The following is a 21101-nucleotide window of genomic DNA, read 5'->3' on the forward strand; positions in this document are numbered from 1 at the left end:
AGGTCTCTCAGGACATCCTAAACGTCAGGGTTGAGTGAATTTTAAATCCACACCCTTCCTCCAAACCTCCTCCCTTCTCTCCCTCTTTTATTTCATCCCTCTCCATCTGTCCATCATTTTTCTCCTCTTTACCCCCTCACCTCTCATTTTCTTTTCAACCCCCGCTCCCCCTTTCACTTTTCTCCCCTTCCTGATCTCCCCCCTCTCCCCTTCACTCCATCCCTGTCCGGGTTAACCGCAGCGGGGACAGCGCATGAGGTCAGTGCTCAGCTCTGCAGTGGCCATGTGGTTCCCATCTTCCAATAACGTCAGTGTGATTTATGAGTGGCCCGCCACAATCCCAGCACAGCCCCACGCTACAGTACCATCAGCTCTCCTTACCATAATAAACTTAGACCCAACTCTGCCGGGACATACTCGCACACAGAGAGTTCTGTATGTAAGGGTAGTGTGCGTACATGTGCGTGCGTGTTAGCCTCTGTAGAGGTGTAACTGCATGTATGAACACGCATTTGAAACATTTTCATGCATACGTGTGTACGTACGCACAAAACGGGTGAGATCAGTGCGACGGTACATACTCATACATGATAACTTACCATTTGGTGGGGGCTTGACGTCTGTGTCTCCTTGCTGGTTTGAGCTGTCTGATTGTCCTGATTGTTCTGAAACAGAGACAAGACAGAAAGGAGTCATGGTTAGTCAGGTGGACAGATGTCTGGACACTACCCAAGGTGGGGGGGGGGGGGGCAGGTTAGCATCAGAGGGAACTCTTCAGAAACTCAATGGGAAATGGCGCCTTCTTTCATTCTTTCCACTGAGGAGAGACAGACATGGGACTGAGATTAAAGATGGCTGCATATTTCCGCTCAGGTTGAGCCTTGGTTGAAAGTCATAAAATGGCAAATCAAAAAGTTAATATCCTTACTTCTGGAGTCTGTCACAGTGCGGAAATTGTTTTTCCAACTTACTAGAAATAAAGAAGATTTCAGTTTGGAGCGTCTTTTTTACTTTTTATACTATTTTTTTTTTTGCTTATAAACCTCTTTTTACTCTTTCTACACCTTTTTTCTAGGGAAACCCGCCCACTCAAATGTACACACACACTATTTTAGTTAAGGCCTTTGACGTAAGTTGGGTAAAGATCCAACGAAACCTCAGCTTCTCCACTGCTGACTTGTAAGATGAGGGATTATTGTAAAATGTGCACTTTTAGGTTCTGGACATTGTTTGGATCACTTTTACACAACCACGTGTCTCTATTTCTATACATTTCTTTCAGGGACTCCCACTCAAACATCAACACACACTATTTTAGTAAGGGCCTGTGAGTAAGTTAAGTGGGTTAAGTGGTCCAAAGAAACCTCAGCTTCTCCACAGCTGACTTGTAAGTTGAGGGGTAATTGTAAAATGTACTTTTAGGGTTATTTTTGGGTTCTGGGAATTTGTTTGGATTGCATCTCCTGTGTGTGTTTACCTTAAAATCTATAGGGGCAGGCAGGCAGAGAGCTGCCTGATTCAGCTAGTTTTGTTTGGCCCGCTGACTGCCATTCTTCTTCAGATGCGTAATGCAGCCTCGTGGAGTTTTATGGTTGTATCATATATACCATTCAGGCCAATTACCCCACAGAGCTGAAGCTTTAAGGCTGTCCTGGGCCAAGTCTCCCTCACCAGAACGTGGCCCCCTCGCAGCCAGTACTAGGCCCCCCAATCTCAACGTCCTCTAAGCTCAAATCAGCGTCCTAATCTTGGGTGGCATTAGTGCACTACGTGCCAACAAACTGCTGCACTATTCACCCTGTCTCCCCGTTGCCAAAACCAAGAAAACAAAAAGAGACAAACAAAATCACCTCATCACTCTGGGTCAAAAAGAAAGAGGGGAAACACACATGGATAGAGTTTCTTTTTTCTCTCACAACACTCTTCACTCATTCTGCCGGAGTGAGAGTCCATCTTCATGTCTTCCTCCCTCAATTCCTCTCACACTCTTTCTCTCTCTGCTTCTCTTTCTCTCTCGTGCTGTCGCTCTGTGGAATCCTGGCAGCCATCTTAGTGCTTGGCAGCCATCTTAGCTTTGGCGGTACCCATGCATTCCTGCTAGCTGACGGCACACCCACACACACACACACACACACACACACACACACACACACACACACAAACAGACACACACATGCTTGCAAAGCACACTCTCTCTCACACACAGACCCAATGGTCTTAAAGATAAAAAGACCTACAGAGGATATGCAATGCTAATGGAGTGAAGATAAAACCACCAGGATGTTTGTCTGCAATCCTGCGAGGGTCGTGTTGCCCGTCCTGATAGCATTTTATAGAGTGTATGAGTGCAATGAAATTGTCAGACACACTTAAAAAGTATAAAGAAGGACAGAAACAGGAAAATGAGGGAATCATTCAAGGCAAATACGGTGCTCTTGTAAGATGAACTGAAAATAAATAAAGCCTGGGGCCTTTCTTATCGCTGCAGCCTTCAATCCCACAATTCTGATCATGCGTTTCACAACAAGCACGAACCGTTAAAACCTGTATGCCTCTAAAAAATCTCCTTTACACTATGTGACAGTTTCCAAGCCAATTCAAGGCCTAGTTGTCATGACAACAAGGATAGCACACCACAGTTAAGTCCCTAATGATGAGTGGTTGTTGAAGCCTGCGTGTGCATATGTGTCGCTGTTTGCTGGCAATTAGTTAGAATGAAGATAGTAATATAGGCAATTGGCATGGGCTCAATTTGTTGTTTTGTTTAAGTATTTCTTGGCACCAAACAGACCGGCGGCCGCTGTGCTACACTATAATGAGGTTGACTTTTTACTTTCAGTTTTTTCTGCATTTTAAGGTGTTAAATCAACATCATTTACATTATTAACCAAATTGTGGAGCTCAGTTTTCAAAATGTGTGTATAAATGTGTCTTTTTCAAATAGAAATGGTAAAAGATTGACTTTCTGATCAGTTACGTAGAGCGATCTTAAGCCTGACTGCGTGCTGCCATCTAAGTCATATGTCTACAACACTGGTTCCCAATGTCTTACGTCTGGACAAGAGTTGTAAGCAGATCAACTGACAAGTGATTTTTTTTCTTCTCTGATTGTTTCATTTGAAGGATTTTGGAGCCCTAAAAGGTGAAAGTATGCAGTATGTTTTTTTTTTCCTTTCAAATCCGTAATCAAATCCAACCCATGTTGGGAACTGTGTTGACTATATAGTGCCACCACCTGATGGCTTGAATTTACTTTTAATAACGATGATAGCCCAATTACAACAGGCTTGCATTAAACCTGCAAAAAATGCTCCTTCTATGTTCCCCTCAGTCGTTTTGTCTTTCTTCAGTTCAGTGCTGGGTTGCTAGCGTGCAGTAGGTTTTTAGAGACTTTTTCACTGAAAACAGCTGCCTGCTGCGGCCAAAAACGATGCTGATGAGAGCAGTGAGACTTAAATAAAACAAATTTGTGGGCCAGAAAACCAAAAACATGAGCTGAAAGATGCAACAGTCTGTAGAGGTGAGGGGAACTGCAGTCGGGTGATAATTCTCTGTGGATTCGTCACTTTGAGCAATCCCTTTCACACATTTTACCCATTTTTAATATATAAATATTCATCATAGCTGCTTTAAATGCACCTCCACATTTGGGTTGGGTTTTCTTTGTTTTTTTCTTTCTTTTATTTATTATGCCTATAACTCTTACTACTAAGTGGCAGAATTGAGTGCAGTTCAAACCACTGAATCTCAAAACAGGAAGAAGCAGTGTTGTCTTCTGGGTAGGAAACCTTTTCTGAATGTGTCTGTGATTGTGCATCAGATGTAGAACCACACTGGCAGCTCTCTGTGTTGATGGGAACTCCCACCCCGGTCTCTATGCAACTATTACAAGTACAACAAGATAGACACTGGAGAGAGAGAAATATATGAGAACTAATATGGATGCTAATAGTGTTTACTTACAGGCATGGCAACAAACAAGTAAGCATTAGTGGTGAGCGTATGGTGTTAAAGTTAAAGGAGGCTCTCACTGAGTGTGCTGAGTGACTGCAGGTGTTTCTCCACTGTGGAACAATTATACCCCCGTGAAGAATGAAATGTGGGTTTTCATTCCTGCAGTGCATCATGCCATTTAACTCATGATTGTTTTATCCCCTCCTCCTCTCTTTTATTGCACCTCCTTCTCCATTCCCTTTATTCCATCTGCACTACACCTGCACTAGCAACTGGCTTTGTTCTTCTGTTGGTGCATGTGGACTGTGTTGTGCATTCTGTTTGCTGCTATGATCTGTTCTTTTTTTTTTTTTTTTCTTCTTCACAGCTGTCTACATGGAGGAGCACAGCAGTACCGAGGGTTTGTCAAATCAAATGCATTCATCCCATGTCTCCCAGAACTTCTGACAAACAGTCAAAATGGAACAAATTCTATTTCAAATATCAACAGACTGATGAGGTAGAAGAAACGGAAACAGAAGACATGAGTGAATAATAGATATCAGCAGTTGTATGTATTTTTAAGTTGATAGGGAAGAAAGGAAGGGAATATTAACTTACTGATTCTGACAGCTGATGGCTCACAAACAGAATTAACTAATGACAGATTGTTAGCTGGATGGAAATACTTTGGATACTGCTGAAAATCACATTTTCCTTCTCATTTGTCAAACAGACTGAAAAGACACAGGGACGTGCTGAGAAGCGCTTTTATTTTGAACTCCCTCTCCCTGAATTAATATTTACCAGGCTCCGTGGAATAGGACTCAGTCCTTCTGTAGATATAAAGGGTTCATTCTAATTAAAACATACTTATGAATATTATATTCTATTTCTGCCAAGTGCACTCTGCTAGATTCCACTGAATTCTACACACTGCACCTTCAATGGAAAAGAACATGGTGCTCTTTTTGAAGACATCATAAAGCACATTTATTCTGTTTTATTATTATTAATTTAATGGTTTTTTTCATGTTTTATTTGTGTGCAGGATTGTGTATCATTCCCCTGTTCTGTTTATTCAAATAAAGTTGTTTGAAAAAAAAGAATTGACAAGAATGTAAAAAAAGACATTTGGCCAACTCAGGATGTCTGCTGACTACATGCATACAGGTACAACATGTGTGTGTGTGTGTGTATGAACATGTTTACCAATGAAACTGCTGCCATTTCTACATGCACATGTGTATTAAGGGGTTTGTGTGTGTAATCCTTGGCAGGAGTACAAGTATTCATGTAAATATATTATTCATGTAAATATGTGTGTGTGTGTGTGTGTGTGCACATTAGGTGCCCAGAGGTGCCTTTACAGGAGTAATGTGAACAGGAGGGGGTGCATCAAAAGGATGAGAGACGTTCCTCTCTCACTGTGAACAATGGTGAGGCTGTGTATTATTATTATTATCCCTCTGCTGCTGCTGAAGCTCTATAGACCACCAGCAGGGAGAAATCAGTGCCAGCAGGCATCTCGTCCCCACAGGCCTATGTGTGCACGCCCACACCTATGACACACACACACACACACACACACACACACACACACATATACTACACACAGGCATGACACTGGCTGGGGTAACCACATAAGCATTTATTAAAATGCTGGTTCAGATGATTGCATGTACACACCGAACATGGATACATATGCCTCCAAATCACACACACACACACAGACACACACACACACAAACACACACACAAACGTTTAAATACAGATGAATCACCCTTATCTCGTGCACACAGTCGCCCCAAGGCCCCCTGCACACGCCCTGCCAGAGATAATACAGCACAAGCACACACACACACAGGCCATCAAATATACCATGCTATCACCCTAATCACACACACACACACACACACACACACAGTGAGTTCATTTTGTTGCATGGTCAATATACAGTCACTGCTGATATACTCCAAGTGCGTGCACACACAAGTTATACATTTATCACGCTGCAGAGGCTAAAACACATAGAGGCTAATAACTCACACCCAGGCTAATGTACACACACTCAAATCACACTTACTTAATCACTCCATTCATCATACACACAGACCTGAAAACAAAACATTGCCACACACTCTCTTTCTCTCTCTCACATACACACACACAAGTGCAAATCATTCAGAGACACTTGAATGTAAAATTACATACACATGCTCGCTCACAGGCAGCCATTGCCAGTGCTAATGGACTCATTTACCGTGCGCATATTCATATACGAGTGCACACTGCGCACACACAGGCTTTTTAAATTTTTTTTTATTTTTGTTGTTGTCGCTAAATTACTAAACAGCTCAGAGTGTTTGTTTGTGCATCACAAGCACACATGAACAAACAGCTCCTCTGTAATCTAATGTGCACTAACTGAAGGGGATTTTTCAGACCGATGATAGACTGCAAAAGCAACATCAGCGGTCCAACGCTGGAGATAAAATATAACCGCTTCGGATGTTAAACTTGACGACGGCTGGATGGAGGGAAGTCACTCAAGCAAGTACATTTTTATTGGTCGGTTATTCTCATATTCAGAGTTAAAACCCTATCTACCTTAAAACGGACACGGCTCATTGATTCCTATGAAAAAATATTTCCGTCCGTGTCTCTCCAGATCGTTCTGTCTGCAGTTGAGGATTAGAAGCGGCTCCGTACCTGCTTATACTGACATAGCTCATCTGAAAAATAAAAAATTTCCTCTTGACCAGACTAACACAGGCTCACACACACACACATACACACACACTGGGCAGATATTTTTTTTAGCAAGGATAGAAGGTGGGACAAGTATAAGGGGAGTTTTGCGTGTGATTCTGCATCAGCATATGTGCTTGGATGTGTATGGCAGAGTATGAATGACATGAGGGGAACTGTGCAAAGATCAAAAGGCTTAAGCAGCACAACAAACTGCATCTGTACAGTAATCCCCCATCACAGTGCTCTATTACTAGCAACATTTAAAGGATCAGTTCCATTTATTTCAGCTTGGGTCTTAATTTTGTAGTTTTTATAATCGTTTCTATTAGTGATAATAACAATGGACTGACCAAAGTCATTGCTGAGATATGAGAACATGAGGATAACAAAATTCTATTCTCTTCAGTAGGTATTTACTTGTTTTAAAATGTGCATGAAGGTGATCTTTAGAGAAGTAGTTTGATATTTTGAGGAGAGTTAGACGAGAAGTTTGACACCACTCTTGCATCTGTAACTGGTAAATATGAAGCAACCACCAGCAGCCGCTTAGCTTAGCTTAGCATTAAGACTGGGAACAGTGGGAAACAGGCTGTGTGCCCGCCAGCACTTTTAAAGCTCTCAAATTAACACGTTATATCTTGCTTGTTTAATCTGTACAAAAACCAGAGTTTAAAGATGTCACGTTGTGGTTTGATGCTGGACTATTTCCTGGGCAGGGGCAGTAACTTCCTGGTCTTAATAACAATAAATAATAATACAGTTACTTTGTGCTGCACTTTTCATTCACAGTGAATCTCAAAGTGCTACGTGCTACAGCGTTAAAAACATACAACACACAACATAAAGAAAATAAGATTTAAGATGAAAAGGTCTTCCTGAATAGAAGGTTTTTAAGCTTGTTCCACTAGTGTGCTCAGAGTTATTCACTGTGTGGTTACCAGGAACCAGCGGCTACTCCAGGAAGTTGTTTCCCCCACGTCCAGTCTTTCTGCTGGGCAAGGAGGCTCTGAGAGGCAGTGTTTCCTCTCAAACAAGCAAACATTCAGATTAATTTCATAAAAAAATAAGTGACGTTGCCTTAATGCAAAAAGAGAAACAATAAAGCAGTTTTTCTCGATTGCCATACACTATAACTGGGCCTATTAACTAAACACCCTGAAGACAGACCCTTTTCCCAAAACCATAAACACTATTCCCCTGTTTTCACTCATGTGCTCATTTAGAGAGCACTAAGTCATCACAGCTGGAACCTAATTAAAACACAATTCCCCAGGTGGAGACACTAAGAGTCAAAATTGTTCACACACCAATCAGAACCTCAGGACAGATAGATAACAGAGTCATGGGTCAGTTCACTTGTCTTGGAACATTGGATCCACAAAGACCTGAGGCAGAATAAATGTGTTTTTATTTTCATTGGTTTATGTTGGTAAATACATGGAAATGATTTTACTGTATTCTACATTTTTTTTTATCATTTACATTATTTTTCACTCACTGTCAGTTGATTTCACCAGAGTACACTGAGGAATTAAACATTTTGAAAATGTATACATGTGTTGTGTCTTTATATTGTGTTCATCATGTAAAGAGTTTGTTCTGGGGGAAAACCATAAGCACCATTATTGAATGCAGTAGCCTACCAGGTTTTTACAGTATTGTTTTGAATGGATCTCACCAGTGTGTGATGGTTGTTTTGTATTGTTTGTGTATTTGGTGGCTTTTGTGTGATGTCTGAAGGCGAAGTTTGGTTTAGATGTAAGATTACATGGTTTTGAGAGGAGAGTTTGGTTTTGACATGGATTTTTGAAGTTCATGAAGATGAGTGTGCAGTTATGCATTTGTGTTTAGAGTTTTGGGAAATGGGGCATAATTTCAATAAATGTGTTTTAGCAATCGAGAAAAACTGTAAATATAAGCTCTGACTGGCTGATACTCCATAGTGGATACTGGCCTAAACGTTTTTACACTAGTGATGTAATCTGTGAACAGCTCCCACAACATTTGATTCTAAAGTATCAAAGCCATGGATGTATAATAAGATAATACTTCCATAATCACAGTGGGTTAGTGGTTGGGCCACATTTTTTAACTGACTTAATGTCAAATCCTTCATGAATCACAATCAAACTAACTTAAAGAAAGGTGATTGCTTCCTGCTGGTGACGCAGTTTTATTTACAAACGAATATTATTTAAACTTGTAATTAAAGTAAAATGAATAAGTAATGTGTGAGGACACGACGTATTCTCTTGGTGTTTTCAACAGCTGCTGTCACTACGAGCAACCACAATGCACTGAGCTGAAAGTCGCCAGTTCCACTGCCGATATGTTCATCTCATTAAGCACAAACTCCCAAAATTAAATCACTTCTGCCACAAAGTCTTCCTCTTGAGTCCATGTGATATTTTTGTTTTCCTTTTCAATGTCTTTACTTTGACAAGCAAACATAGCTAGCCATTAAGCTGGAGCTGAGCTGCACCGCACCGCCATGTTCAAACCAACCAGTGTTGAAGCACAGCGACATCACGTTCGCCCCCGCATCACAGGTAGCTTACACTCCTACATCGTGTTTACTGTTTTCTTTTAAACTCATGTCTTGTGAGGCCTTCAGGGGCCTCACAAGACATGAGTTTGCATTAAGGCGTCACTGGACGCAGGGCATGTAGAGATATATGCAACTGTACAGATTTGACTGTCAGCCTACAGCCCGTGACCCCTTTGACTCAATCTCTCTGCCTCCACCCTCTGTGTGCTGTGTCATTTAAGGATAGCCACACAGACATGGTTCACTTCACAGTCAAATGATAGGGGCCTCTTGCTCCGACTGCGGACAAATCTACCACTGTTCTCTCCCTCTTCATTTCCGTCTCGCCTCTGCCTCTCCCTCCCACTCTCTCATGCTGTAACCCCGTGTTCCTCTGTTCGTCTGTCTGTATGAGTTGTGGCATTTGGGCGTGCAGGTCCAAACCCTGTCATTCCCAGTGGAGTGTGTGGGTACCAGCAGCGGCTCAGTCTCAGGCTCTGGGTTAATGTGGGAATCCAGCTGTGGTGTTGCGTCCATACATCTCTACCCAGATGTGACAGGGGGCAGCCCTGATTGGACTGCAGTGCGCATGCATATGGAGGCTTGGAAGAGATACGTTTACACAGAAATCCTAAATATAATGCAGCGTTTATGCACAGCTGCATGCTGATGGATGTAAAGCAGAAGGCGTACAGGCAAATGGCTCTGACTGACTTATATATATATACACAAGAGTGTGTTTGGGTTTAAGTGTGTGGCTGTGCAGGCTCACCCCCTCTCAACCGCTCCCCGATCTCCTCAGCCTCTCCACCCCCCCCCCCCCACACTCCCACCCCCCATTCACCAGCCTCTGGATAAAGAAACCAAACAGCCTCCCCAATTGGGTTTCGCTTAAGAGGTTTATCGGTATGTTGCTAAACATTCTGACCTTTTTTTTTAATCTTTAATGCGCTTAAAATGTTCCAAACCCTCCTAATCCCCACAGCTATCCCACACAGATGTTCACTCGGCTCTTTTATTGGACTTCATTTCAACCTCTTTTTTCTTCTTTTTTCTTCTCCTCCTCCTCCACCACCTCCATCATCCTCTCTACGTCCCTCTTCTCCCCCTCCGTTTTTACTCGCCGATTTGTTTCCGGTTTTTGAAAACTACTCATCGCCCTCAGATCAGCCCCCATCCCCGTGCCTCAATCTTCTACAGGCAAAGCTCACTCTGACCCTGGTTTTTTTTTAAGCCAGCGGTTCTTATTGGACACTCTGGGAGTAGTGATGGTACAGTATATGTCCCATGAATGACCCCGGTTCTCTGTGGCCGCCTTGAGATTTAAAAAAAAAACTTTCTCAAAAGGTGCCTCTGAATATTTCATGGGAATTTGTTTCATTAGATAATGTACAGTTGAGCGTAACGAGATAATAACAGGGAACATGATGAAGATTGTGGTTACGCAGTGTTCCTGCTGAGCCATTAGGACATCCTGAACAGCCACTTCAGCTGCCACACATCTGACTCATCCACTTTCCCTGTTGCCCTTTCATTTACTTATGTCCCAACATGAAATTTTATTCACTTTTTTTTTTCTTGTCACTTCTAGAAGGAGGTTGGGAGGACACAGATTTTGCTGAGTGGTGGCGCATGATGTCTATGTTCAGATTTTTAAATTAAAAACTGCCTGCTTCTTCGCTTCCTACTGGAACGACGGCTCATTTACTGTCAATGGAGCAGCTTGTTTTTGCTTACAAATCAAGACTGGGCTTTGAAAAATTGCAAGAATAACATCAGGGGTTTTCTGTTTTAGGATGGATTTTCCCTTCTACTATTTTGGCACTTTCCTGGGAAGTTTATTTGGCCTCTATATTCACACCCTACCTATTAAACCAGCAGCTTCCCATTCTGGCAATTCTTCTAGCACTATGTTGGTGTCAACAAAACAGCAGTAACAAGCTTGTGGGATTGCAAATTCCCATTTTTTGATACACTGAAACATCAATCCAAGTCTATATAATCAATCTTTGTTCCCCATCCACTGTTGAAGTGACAATAGCGCATCTCCATGTAGTTCAGTGAATGTCTGGTATGTAACTCCATGTGACAGCACAGCATGGGGCGATGTGATTAATTGTGAAATGTGTTTCTGTGCTGGTAGTGCTGAAGTGTGAATGTGTGGGTGTGCGACTATAAATACATCACTCTGGCTATGGATGTGAGATTGTGTCTTATATATGTTTATGATAGTGTATACGTGCAAAAATTTCTGGATAGCACATGTTGAGGCACAGTTGGAGATAAGCGTGTAAACATCTGTGACTGACAGGCTGAGCAGCGGAGTGTGGGAGGGAGACAGCGTTCTTTTATTAAAACACGTAAGCGTGCGCGTGCGTGAAATAACAGTTTGTGGGAGTATCTGCACGTGCATGCTCCCTGCCAGTCTGTGTCTATGTGGGAAAGTTCAATAAATTGAGAGAGATGATTCTGCGTTAGATGCACATCTGTGTTTCTCTTTTTTTTTTTTTGTGTGTGTGTGTGTTTTTTTTTTTTTTGTTGGTATGTGTGTGAGTGTGTGCGCGTGCACTGCGTGGCCGCCTGGCCCGAGCCCTGTGCCAGCAAGGAGCAGGTGTGGGGAGGCAGCCCTGCATTGCCCGTTGCCCATCTGCGTGGCCGTCTGTGTGCCGCCTGCGCCCTCTCTGTGCCAACGCCACACAGAGCCGGGGAGCCAGGGGGTGAGAGGGGGGTGAGAAGGGGTGAGAGGGGCCTAAAGGGAATCAACCATGGGAGAGAGAGGAGAGCAGGGGGTAGAAGGATGGAGGGGTGTGTGTGTGGGGGTGGGGGCGGCTGGCTGGCTGCCCATGTATACCCCCTCCTCTCTCCCTCTGCCCTGTTTCTTTTATCTTTTATCTGTGCCTATGCTGATGAGCTGTGATGTACAGGGAGAGATGGACAGGGAGGGAGGCAGAGGGAGACACAGACAGAGAAAAGTCTGCTTGTTCTCAGGGTAGTAAAGCGCTTTCTGTACAGCAAAAGACTGACTGATTTGTTTGTAAAAAAAAAAATCCCCTATTGAATTGGCTGGTGTTCAGACCTCTGACTATTACTCTGTCAGAGAGTAATGGCAACTTCTCCCTGAATATGGTTTGAAGCTTCTCTTCCGTCATATCCAAACGTTCACATTAAACTGAAAATGCATATGGAGGGGTGTCATTGCTCCATTTGGCCAGCAGATGTCACTTGTTGGCAGTGGGGCACAAGCAAAGCAACACATGCTAAAGAAATCTGCCTCTCACAGGGGGAAGAGAGAGCAGTGGGAAAGATTTCAGCAGGGCTGCCATGGCTTTAGCAAGAAGGGAGGGTGGGTGTGGGGTTTAGAGCTGAAAGCTCTCTGGCATATCTCGCTTTAGTCAAAAAGTCCTACTAATGAACAAAATATCTGTGGCTCTAAAACTCTAACTCTACTTACCTCAAATTTTCAACACAAATCCTGCAGTATTTTTCATATTGGACATATTAGATGTCAGGTTTCCACCTCCCAAAACTAATGAAAGCTCACTGGTTTGTTTCAATTCTCTCCTCTTCTTGTGTTTCTGATTGCATCCTAAACCACACTTGATAATATGGGAGTCACAGCTGGTCTGACGACATGGACAATAAACACATAGGCCTACTGAGAAACACTCAAAGACTTTTTCAGCCGGTATGCTTGTTTAAACTGCGCTGACGATTTGTGTATATTAAGTTTCATGCAAACAGAACTGAGCAGAAAATGTATAGCACTGAGGTTCACAGCTCTGAGTGAAAGACGTGAGCCACCCTGTGGTACTTCACAGTTTCCCATGTTGTGATATACGTGTGTGTGTGTGTGTGTTTGTGTGTGTGTGTGTGTGTGTGTGTGTGTGTGGTAGGGTTTGGGTACAAGTGGGAATGGGGATCATGTGATGCGGCAGAGAAGGAGGGGGGAGGGATATAGTGAGAAAAGGCGGAAAAAAAAGGGGGAAGAGAGGCAGACAGAGGAGAGAAGTAGAGACACGAAAAAGACAGAGAAGTGAATGAGAGAGAGAGGAAGAAAAGGGAGAGAGAGGGAAAGAGTGATAGACTGAGAGAGAGAAGGGGAGAGAGGGGGGAGGGGGAGGGGGGGGGGGGGCTTGAGGGAGGATTGTGAGAGCTGTGGGAACGTTTGGCCTCGCCAAGAAAGACGTGAGCAGAGAGAATAAAAGAAGGAATGAGAAAGAAAGAGAGACTTGTTGGCAGAGCAGAGGAGGAGAGTAGAGGAGGGTACAAGGGGGGAGTGAAAGCGGCGTACAGTGGGCACCAGCTACTAGCACTACAGGGGAGACGAGGAAAAGCAAACACACAGGCATAAACACACTCAGCGACACGTTTCCTAAAATATAGCCACCAAGAGGCAGGGCCATCACTTTGCTACGAGCCAATTATTCTGACACACAAACTATTCTCACAGTATCTCCACTAATAAATCTCACACATAACCATGAAAGTAAACGGCCGTGCTGTGATGCAGGCCTATCTCTGACAGGGGGATCGTGGCGACCTGCCACTCAAACCACAACTCTGTGAGTGTGTGTGTGTGTGTGTGTGTGTTTTGCGAGGACTATACAGGGAGCTGGGAACTTGACCTTGTGAACTTTTGGCTATAGGCGTTTTATCACCATTCCCCACTGTGTCAGTTCCCCTCGGGACAAATTCTCAGCACCAGACTCACAGTGGACATGCTAGCTTTCAGGGAAAGTGAACAGTTGCTCCTGACCACCAGGGTCCGTAAAAGCCTTACATGCACTGTGTGTCAGTTGATTTGTAGTAAACTGGTGTGGGAGTCTGCACTCCTACAGTGAATCATAATACCAGCTAATATGATAGGAGCATTGAAGCTGCTATAATCAATTTTTTTTTACAATAACAAGGGATCAAATGACTATGTGTAATGTGAAAGGGGTTCCTCATACTTACAAACCCACAGAGAATTATCACATGACTGCAGTTCCCCTCAGCGCTATGAAGAGTTTTAGCATTTTCTTTTGGTTTTAAGGCCTACAAATTTAATATTTTGGTTCACCATGCTAGTCTACTTTGTATCTCAGCAGGCAGTTTTCAGGGAAAAAGCTGTGTATGCTACCTGCCCAGCACCACAAAGCAGACAGACAAAGTTTGGAACTACCTGGGGAAGACAGTGGAGCATTTAGCAGCTAAAGAGCCATATATTTCCCTCAGGAGTTGGTAGAGACCAAAACAGAGCTAAAAGGAGAGTGAATATTACACTTACATTCACCGAGAGGACACAAACATGACTCCAAATGATGTTCTGTGTCTGCTCAACATGTAAGTAAGTCACTGTTTGCCAACATGTTCGCCATGTGAACTTGAAAATATGTTGTTGCATCAATTAATACAGATTTAGACACAGTGAAATAAAACATTTCCAAGTCCCTCTGTCCCTGTTTTTATTGTTCAGTATCTCTTGATAAATGCAAATATGTTCTTTTATTTATTTTTTGTGTGTGTTTTAGAGCAAAGTCCCTTTCTCCTTTTCTTCTTTGATGACCCATCTAGAACAGAGGAAAGTATTACACACATGTACTTATACTTGATCAAGTAGAGCTGAGCGATATGAATGGAATCATGATCATGATAAGATATTTTCTGTTATCAAAATATATCACAGTATGGTGTGCTGAAGCAATGAATAGTATGACACTCTTCCGCATCAAAACAAAACAAAACTCTTATATGTGTAAATCCAAAACTTGTTAGTTTTTAAGTACAGCTTATCTGGAATCACAATTTGTAGAATGATAATATAGTAAAATTATAGCATTGGTTGAAAAGTGGTAATAATCAAATTTAATTGTCCTCCAGGCCTACAGGGTAGTTATTGTTATTATCTGACTCTATGAACTATGATGTATTAAGATAATGCTGTGTGCATGCTCAGAGAGAACTGCAATGCACTCCAAGCCAGACTTCATGCTTCACAGCAAATGTTGTTTGAATTGTGTACAGGCAATATTCAAATCATAAAAGGATGTCATCACAAGAGAACATTATGTCACTCTTCACACATTTTAGCATAATGTCAACAAAATATTATTCAAATTACAAGACAACATTGTTTGCATCACGCTTTTTATTTACACCAAAAGGCCTTCAGTCTGATCCAGTCTGGGCCAGAAAACACTAATGATTTATTTTGGGTTTGTGAACTATACAAATAAATGCTCCCAAATCTATCTGGGGCTTGGAGGACGTGTTTTATGAGGGTTGTAAAACTCCACACAAACACATAAAGCAGGCCAGTAAAAATAATGTCTGCTCTGCATAAATGCTCATTTGGACTAATGAATTAGGGGAGCGATGAATGGCTGTGTAAAACTCCACATCCTCCCTGGATGATGCCAGTGGAGGCATTATGTATGATGTGTATGATTTGTGTAAAAGTCTAAATGCGTTGGAGGAAGGGCGAGCGTGTTGCTACATATATGTGTGTATGATGTCAATGTAGGATACGCAACTCCTTTGTGTTTAGCAACTCCTTTGTGCGCATGACCCAGGCTGCTCGTCCTCTAACCTTTCAGATCAGTGCCAAATCAAGACATTGAGTGAAACATACTGTGCCACATACACACACACACACACACAAACACACAGAAGCACCAACAGTGGTTAAACACTCAATAGTGCTCCAGTAAACTTTGGAGGTGATCTGCATACACCCTCCTGAGATGGTGGGGGCTTTCCCATGAAAACCGGAAAGATGTCCAAAATCTGTGTTTCTAGAGAAGGAACAGCCAGATCTGCATACCTACTGCATGAACTGAAGATTTATTCTTTCAGCTGACAGAGAGAGAGAGAGAGAGAGGATGAGGAGGAGGAGGAGGAGGAGGAGGAGGAGGAGGAGGAGGAGGAGGAGACAGGCAGAGACAGACAGACAGAGAGAGAGAGAAAGCGCTCAAGAGTAGCAGATGAGGCCTGAGAAAAAACAATCAGCCAAATGAGGGCACAGATACAGTAGAAAGGCAACCTTTGACCACCAGCTGTCTGGGAGTCACCGCCCAGCCGCATTTGTCAGTCTGTGTCCCCAGATGAACCCAGCCCAAGGGTCAGTGGCTCCCAGCACAGCCGTGTGTTTGTGTAGTTTGTTTCTGTGAGTGCACACACTGCTGCGTCGCCAGTCTTCCAGTGTTTGTGTGCGTGCCCATGCGTATGAGCTGTCTGCTATCTGTGTCAAAGCTGGCTTTATCTCTCAGGCAGATAAGGTGAGTAAACAACTGCCCTAGCCTTCCTGTCTCTGATGTGCTAGCTAGCCTACAAGCTGATAAATGCCTTCACCAGATGTTCCCCAGTATCAGGCCCAGGGCACTGGAATACACAATTCAGGCGAGTCCCAGGCTCCAGCTGCAGCCAAGGCCTGGGACAGGAAAATCCCACCACAGGGATACTATAGTGCATACAATAGTTATTCTGTGTTAAAATGACCACCAGGAGAGTGCAGGTTGCTGCTGAAGCCTCATATATGGAAGTGCATGATCCAATTGACAGCGTAAGTGAATCAAAAGGCATGTCCATACATGTCAGACATACAGGATTAGCCTAGTTTGGACAGCTTATGGCTCCACTCAGGCTCTCCCTCGGTCAAGCTGATAATTGGAGATTTATTCTTACTATCTATCAATCCATCTATTAACTTATTAACCCAGATAAAAGCTTTAAAACCTTCCTTCCTCCCTCTCATCAGAATCAACACGGCAAAAAGAGATTAAACCGGTGCCAATCCACTTAGCGAGTTCCACCTAATGCATAAAAACATATTCATCAATAAGCATCACTAACCTCAGCCTTATTATCTCCAGGCGCAGCCTGTGCGTGCTCAAGTGATGCACTTTAAAATCTGACCTTGTTTGAAAAACTGACATGCAGTGAATGTGAATAACAGATAAAAAAAATTCAAGCTTGAAAAAAGGAGGGAAAATATATGCATGTAATAAAATGAGGAAACAGAATTAGGTCAAATATTCATACAGTTAGTATCAGTCTCTAGTAAATCCTCTTTTGTAAAATGACCTCATAAGAGCAGAGGTCATGACGTCACATCCGGGCTAGCCTCTCATTTAGCATGCTTTCATGAAAAAATTAAGCGTGTTCCTGCCCATATTCTAGGACAAATTGACTCCACTATAGCAGTTGACAAGTAGTTGACACCTTTGAGATTTTAACAACATAAAACAATGATTATTTTTGAGTGCAAAGACAAAACTACAGCTCCCATGGAAATCTACCAGTGCAGGTACTTCCGTCAACCTAGTCTGATTTCCTCCATATCTGTAAATCTCACCAACGATCTCTTCAAAAGTCATTTTTTCAGCGTTCAAGGCGTCTAAAACCTTATACACCATTCAGTCCTCTTTGTCCTGGTATCTGTCAAGCTGTGACATTTAACCCATGATGGACTGGGGCTTATGGGATATACTGTTCCTCAAAGGGCGTGAAAAAACAGAAATCTGGAATGAACAAGGATATATGTTCGTTTTCTAAAAAATGACCATCCTTGTCGAAACATATAGAATGAACAACATGACATACTGTTGAGAAGGCAATGTTCCAAGGCTGGATTTGGGTTATTTATGGTACCACAAATGTCAGTGCTATTTGGAATGCGGTTTTCTCATTTTTGGAACAGCACCCGGAAGTCCTGGTTTCACTTCGGGTAGAATAGAATTAAAGGGGCACTTTTTGCACCTTTGTACTCAGATGAATAAGGCCTTTGCCATGGTAAAACATTGTTTTCAGTTTCATGCACTGCATCCATGCTAATTCCCATGAACTCTTTGCCAAACAAACTGTGGCAAAATGACCATTAAATATATGAATTTCCTTCTGTCAGTCTGTTCTGCCTCTGTAAAAAGATGACATGTCAGTGCAGTGGCTGCTGTGTTGCCTATAGCTCTGTGGTATTAAACGGAGAGGATGTTGAAGTTGAGGGGCAGACCAGAGGGGCCTGCATCTGTTTGGCAGTCGCTCAGAAATGTCTAGCGTTTCACACTACGCCTCTGGGATCGCTGGCCTAGCTCAGCCAGAAGTTTATGAAAAACAGAGAGAAAGAGGGAACCAGGAAGGAGAGAGCAGCGAGGGGGTGAAGTGATGGAGCGCCAATGAGAAGAGAAGAATGAGCTAGATGACACGAGAGGACAGAAAGAGAGATAGCAGAGAGGAGGAGGTTCGACAGCTGAAATGAGAAAGGGAACCGCTTTAGATGATGATGTGATGTTTTCCATTCGGCCTGCAGCATGTGTGTGTGTGTGCAGGGGTTCTCCTGAGGCCCCCGAGGAGCCTGAGGGCCCTGTTGAGATCTGTGAGTGGATTCAGGTGAGGAACAGGTGCGGTCACACATTTAAACACATGCCTGTGCAAACACACACCCACACTATGGTAATCACACAGTGTGAACAAAGGACAATGGTAAGAAGTTTAAACCATGAGTGCAAGGATGTAAGGACTGTATATGTATATTTTATGTACCGTAGGCATGCACAAATGCCTGTATATTCCTTGGATTAACATGTGACAGGCAGCCCTGCCTTCAGTCAAGCCCAGTCCTCCACAACAAACCCGCTCCCCAGAGCCTGATCTTTGGTTTGGTCTCAGCCTCAGCTGTCACCATGCCTGCACTGTCTGTCTCCTGTCAGCTTCACTGAGAAAATACATAATGATTTACAGCCATAACACAGGGTATGCACACACACACACACACACATATATACTTCCATGCATACAGCTTTCTCTAATGGGCAGACCAGATGAACAGCCTTTGAGTTTTACTGTGCTATTGAAAAGTGGTTGTTATGATAAAGAAAGAGGACATGATGAGGAGGTTAAGCAGATGGAGACACCCGTACAGATAATTGAAGTTACATCGGAATACTTTCAATTAATCATGATGTTTTTATGTGACTTTCTAGAGGAAAGAAGACTGAACATACTGTAGGGGACATAACTATGGATAAGCTAGATAAGATAAGCTTAAATATATATAATATCCACCTGGATTTAGTTGCACCTGGTATTCATCAATAAGTTAATGTGTAATCCTAATTTCTTAGTAACTTCAAGTTAGTTTTAAACTAGTGCTTTATTAAGTTGGGTTGCACCATTAAAACTTAAGAAATGTGTTAGCTAGTAAAGATTTAAGTGATGTGTAAATTGCTTCCTAGGAAACATTTGTAGCGCCCAACAAAGCTATCAACAGTATGTGAACGGGAAGTCACAGTAGTATCACAAGCTGTAACATAACTTTCAATAATTAGTTTCATATGTACATACATATGTGTTTCAGAGTATGCATGCATATGTATTCATGCAGTTGAGAATGAGTGGGAAATACCCAATAATGCTAACCTAACTGTTGCTATTTAGTCATTTTACTCACATCATTGGCTTAACATTTTATAATTTGTAAATGTAATTCAAAATCTTCCCAATTTACATCCTTTTTTGTGTCAGGTTAGATGTGTTGACCATATTTCATAGTCTTTTACTTTTGAACCTCAACGGGTAGCAAGCTATCGTTAGCTTTGCCAGTTAGCAACACAAAAGCTACGCCTCGCTATTAGGCCTACTGATTGTAAATTTGCAGTAACCATTTATCTTCACATGTAGCTCAACCAGTTTTAATTTAGTGATGTACAAATCTTACTTACTAAACACTTATACGTTGAACAGTAAGTTTGAACTGATGCAGAGCAGACGTGGGCAAATATTACAACAAAAAAGTGTAGTGCATTGTGTTTATGTAAACATGGAGGAGTATCAGAACATTTTGAGCATAAACCACAATACCAGAAAGCTTAAACTCACGGGAAAGAATTTAAAATGCAATTTACTTTACTCCTCTGTGACTGTCAATCTTCTTGACCCAAACCGAATGTAATAATCCCCACCCATCTGGTATCTCAGGCAGGTTCAAGCACATTCTCTTCATTTCTATAAATTACTCTATTCCAGTCTTTAAACTATTCCACACAGCTCTGACTTAAAAAAAAATCACATATGTCAATTTTAGGTCATACAAGATGAGACTGCTAACTTTCTGCATGTGACCATTAATTCCATTGTTTTGTGGAACCATTTTTATCTGATAAAACAATCAAGGAAACATATTTATAAGGACCTCTAGAAGCAATATGAACTTGGCCTCTTCCACTTAGGTTTGGATCCACTGTTAGACCCTCCTCAGTGAGAATGTGTGCTAACTCAGGCCTGCAAGAGGGAGGTGGCAGTGTGTTTATTTTACTGTGGGCTGTATCTGGCCATCATTATCTCACTGCAGCTGTAAACAGATGCTTGCGGCCCACTCAGCTGCAATAGTGCGTCTGGCTAAGGCTGCAGCAAGGGTGGGAAAGAGGATCTAAGGATGCTGATGTCAGAGGCATGAGAGCGGCGACAGACTGTGGCAAAAGTTGGGGTGAGGTTGAGATTCAATCTGGGGACGAGAACGGAGCTGATTTTGAGGTTACGGGGGATCGACTGTTATTTCGACAGCTGGCACTAGCGATGGAGCAAGAAGTTGGGACCATGGGATTGAGGCTGGGCCTAGTGCTTTGGCCTCTCTGCGGCCTGCAATATTATCACACCAAAAGAAAGGTTGTTTTGTAATGGTCATAACACAGGGGGAAGCCATATCAGTTCAAGATGCTCTTGCCGGAAAGCTCAACAAACACAGAGCCGCGTGGCCTAAACAAACTGCTGTGGAAAGAACAGAGAGGGGGAAGAAACCAAGAAAAAAGGGTAAGAAGAGGGGGGGAAGGAGAGAGAAATGAAATGGCGTCTCTGTTAGTTACAGTTGGGAGAGAGAGAGAGAGAGAGAGTGAGAGAGAGAGAGAGAGAGAG

The 21101-nt window shown here is 42.7% G+C and overlaps 1 protein-coding gene across 14 annotated transcripts in view; it reads right to left on the minus strand.

Moving 5' to 3' along the window:
* nfixb (nuclear factor I/Xb) overlaps nucleotides 1-21101 on the minus strand; it is a 153250-nt gene that overhangs the window by 32716 nt on the left and 99433 nt on the right. For all 14 annotated transcript variants that reach the window (XM_044331409.1, XM_044331410.1, XM_044331406.1 and 11 more), the window contains one exon: nucleotides 600-665. In XM_044331409.1, coding sequence (XP_044187344.1) covers nucleotides 600-665 — 66 coding nt within the window. The remainder of the gene's footprint in view (nucleotides 1-599; nucleotides 666-21101) is intronic.

The sequence above is a fragment of the Thunnus albacares genome, chromosome 17 (genome assembly GCF_914725855.1).
Source record: "Thunnus albacares chromosome 17, fThuAlb1.1, whole genome shotgun sequence".
Classification (NCBI taxonomy): domain Eukaryota; kingdom Metazoa; phylum Chordata; class Actinopteri; order Scombriformes; family Scombridae; genus Thunnus; species Thunnus albacares.